Source organism: Morone saxatilis, unplaced genomic scaffold (assembly GCF_004916995.1).
Source record: "Morone saxatilis isolate NCDOM2014 unplaced genomic scaffold, NCSU_SB_2.0 Contig17, whole genome shotgun sequence".
NCBI classification, from domain to species: Eukaryota; Metazoa; Chordata; class Actinopteri; family Moronidae; genus Morone; species Morone saxatilis.
In genome coordinates, this window is record NW_023339729.1 from 10,217,829 (window position 1) to 10,221,156 (window position 3,328).

At 43.4% G+C, this 3,328-nt stretch overlaps 1 protein-coding gene and 1 long non-coding RNA gene across 2 annotated transcripts in view; one reads left to right on the forward strand and one right to left on the reverse strand.

Annotated features, from left to right (window-relative positions):
* The window catches only part of tdrd7a (tudor domain containing 7 a), an 11,619-nt gene that overhangs the window by 756 nt on the left and 7,535 nt on the right, over window positions 1-3,328 (reverse strand). The window contains exons 15-21 of the mRNA XM_035659382.1: window positions 3,065-3,148; window positions 2,760-2,894; window positions 2,156-2,266; window positions 1,451-1,631; window positions 1,119-1,288; window positions 499-692; window positions 227-387 (exon numbers count right to left, since the gene is read on the reverse strand). Of these exons, the coding sequence (XP_035515275.1) occupies window positions 227-387; window positions 499-692; window positions 1,119-1,288; window positions 1,451-1,631; window positions 2,156-2,266; window positions 2,760-2,894; window positions 3,065-3,148 (1,036 nt within the window). The remainder of the gene's footprint in view (window positions 1-226; window positions 388-498; window positions 693-1,118; window positions 1,289-1,450; window positions 1,632-2,155; window positions 2,267-2,759; window positions 2,895-3,064; window positions 3,149-3,328) is intronic.
* LOC118326399 lies at window positions 1,396-3,306 on the forward strand. The gene is made up of 3 exons (XR_004796638.1): window positions 1,396-1,674; window positions 1,881-1,991; window positions 2,169-3,306. It is a non-coding gene; the product is annotated as an uncharacterized LOC118326399 (long non-coding RNA).

Consider the following 3,328-nt stretch of genomic DNA (forward strand, 5'->3'; position numbering starts at 1 on the left):
GCTTGTCTAATATTGAGAACTTAATAAGAATTCAATTACACATTAGGCTTTGAGTGGGGTTGAAAATGACATTTTTACAACATTTTAATCTGAGGACTACAAAATAATTCATTCTTATATCAAACTTAGCTAAACTGAAAAATAGGTGTATTACACTACCTGTTAAAAATAAAATAACATTGTTCAACTAGTAAAACCACTTCAAGAGAATTCAAATGAAACTGACCTGCCAGTTGTGCAGTGATAGCCTGGAAGGGCAGCTGTCTGAACTCCTCTATCAGAGGCTGGAGCAGAGTAGTGCGGACCAGCTCATGTTTTCCGTAGTCCAAATCATAGACAGAAACCAAGCCATTGGCCAGAACCCCCTTCACCTGTACACGGTGCCAACTAGGGTAGAGACAGGCATCAGTTTAACCATCAACCATCAGTTTTTATATTTTGTTAGCAGGTCTGATATATGTAAGGTTTGCGTCAGGGGCAAACGCATTCATCGCCTACTTTTTGTCTATTCTGGCAGCGTAGATCTCTCCTTTCTGGATGTTTGTGGCTGTGTTGGCCTTCCTTGTCTGGTTGTAGTAGAGGATCATCTCCCCCATCAACACCACCAGCTTATGCAGATCCTGCCATAGCTGCAGCACAAAGTAACCAGGGTGGCAGGCCACTGGCACAAACACATCTATATTCTGACAAGGCTGAAAGAAGAGGGAAAATTAAGTGTATGTGAGGTTTTGTTAATTATTAACTTCTATTTGACTGATGAAGATATTCTGAGGTTTGTTATTTCTCCCTTCTATTTCTGTAGCTAGTTACTTTACAGTCAAAAATAGGGATGTCTTGATCAAGTCTTTTTTTGTACAAGGGGTTTTTGTTGCACTTGTAGTAGCGTGTTGAGTGTGGCTGTGTCTGTCCTCTACCGCTGTCTCTCCTCTGAGCAGAGGCAGCCTTGCCTGCGGTTAAACTCTCAGCGATGGGGCTGCCCCAACTCGCACACACAGGGCTTAGCGGAGCGGAGGAAAGAGACAGCGGACAGAGTGGACGGTAACTGCAGCTGTGTGACTGCTTTTGGAAAACAAACCAATAAGTGAGCCCCTAGAGAGAGTTTGTCCGTCTCCACACACCTGTGGGAGCTCCAGTAGAGGAGGCATCACAAGAGGCTGCATCCCAGTTTGGGTGTTTGTGTCTGGATAAGATGAGTCCTTTGTTCCATGAAGAGGTTGCATTAAGGCCTTGACAATGGGGACTGGGAGTGATCTGCCCAGAGTCATCTTCTCCACTAGAGCACTGAGACCTAGAATTTTGGAAAACATAGGTACATGCAAAACACCTTCACATGTATACGGAGTCAGCGTCAGCGTTTAATCCTCGTAGATCTGCTTCAATACAAATCCAAAATAACAACAAAAAAACCTGTTCAGACTCAGAATAGACTTATTCCTAGTCTTAGTACTACCTGTATCCACACTGCTGTTATTGCTGGTGATTGTGTTGTTGTTCTGTGTTGTGAGTTTGTGCCACAACTCTGACTGGGCCAGTTGACGGTTGATGCTCTTGTCCAGCTCCTGACTGTCAGCACCGACGAAGAGGTACATATAGACCAGCCAGTCCCCCCTGTGCCTGTCTAATTTCAAGATCTGAAATGAGGGAAGAAAGGGAGAAAAAAACGTGGCCTTACTTGTAAGCCTGCTGCTACACCATACACTGCCAGTCTGCTTTAAGCGGTCAAGCCTTTATAATCAACATACACTCAGTGGCCACTTTATTAGGTACAATTTAATACTAACAAACAGCAGATCTGGTGTGAATATGGCCTTACAGCTGCATGTTGACATGACAGCATGAGATAGTTGTATGTTCATGCAGTCAATCTCCTGTTTCCAAAGGTGCTCTACAAGACTGAGAGCTGTTGACGGTGGAGAACACTGGAGTACACTGAACTGAACCAGCTTGAGATGATGTGTGCTTCGTGACACGGATTTATGGATACTCATTAGGTACCAACAATCAATCCAAGGTCAAAGTCACTTCTAATGTCTTCCTCATTCTGATGTTTGGTCAACAACTGAACCTCTTGACCGTGTATGCATGCTTTAATACACAGAGTTGCCACCACATGACTGTGGTTTAACTTTATGTAACAGGTGTTTAAGTATGTTACCCTCATTTTACAGTCCTCAGAGCCCAGGACAGCCTCCTTCACCCACAGAACGGCCTCAGGTCTCCAGTCTCCCTCTGGAACTGTGAGGTCAGCCAGGCGACATTTGATAGCCTGGAGGGAGCAACGACACACACACACACACACACACACACAAAAGATGAACCTATATGTGTGTGTTACAACTACTTTATCCAGGGTTCATAGACATTACAAAATTAAAAACGACTTTCAAGTACTTTAAGCTTTTCCATTTTTTCCAAAAATACTACACACTGTAGTCTCACTCAGTGTCCTACCCACAGCAATATCTGACTGGTTGCACATCACAAGTGATAGCCTATCAACACTGAAGGCTGACAAACAGTAGTCTCACAGTTTGAAATCTCAGCACTTTACAATCCTCTGGAAATGTCTTAATGCACAGTAGATGCCTGAACCCTAACAACTGTATGCCCCTCACTTCAAGGACATGCCTTACCTGAAACAATGCATTATGGAGAGAAGCTTTAAATCAGCGAACAGAGGAAAAGATGCTTCTCCAACCATTTGCTTGGTAGAAGATTAAGGTGGATTAACTCCCACAACACACACTAAAACAACTGACCTGTGGTGGGATGATGGTGAAGTCTTTGAGGAAAGGAGGGGGGATCTCTCGGAGATCAGTGACCTCTACAGTTGCTGGGAGACCCAAGTCTATGAAGAGGATCTCCATCACTCGGTTGCCGTACATGTTGGTGATCTGAAAACAAGCAGAGCAACACGTGAGTGGCTGCCAAAGAAATATGACCTCAAACTGTCATATTTGAAACTGTAACAATATGCTATCCCAGTACTCTCAATGTCTAAAATAACTGTTAGCTTTTTAATTTAAGCCTTTAAAAAAATAGATTTGAATGATTCTGTTCTTACCTCCACTCTGGACCACTTTCCTTTGTAACGGGCAAGATAGAACTTGCCACTGAAGGGTCTGGAGACCAGAGACTCGGATGTCATCTGGTAGGTAAAACACAATTATAAAGACCATCTGTCTTTCCACAGACGATTTTTGGAGTTGTGTATGAACAAATGCATCAAACATGAAGTGATGTAGAAAATGTGTTAGGAATCAGAGGGTTTTTAACTTTGACCCCAGCCAGGGACGTCTGCTGACGTTTTGCCTTTAAAAGCTGATGA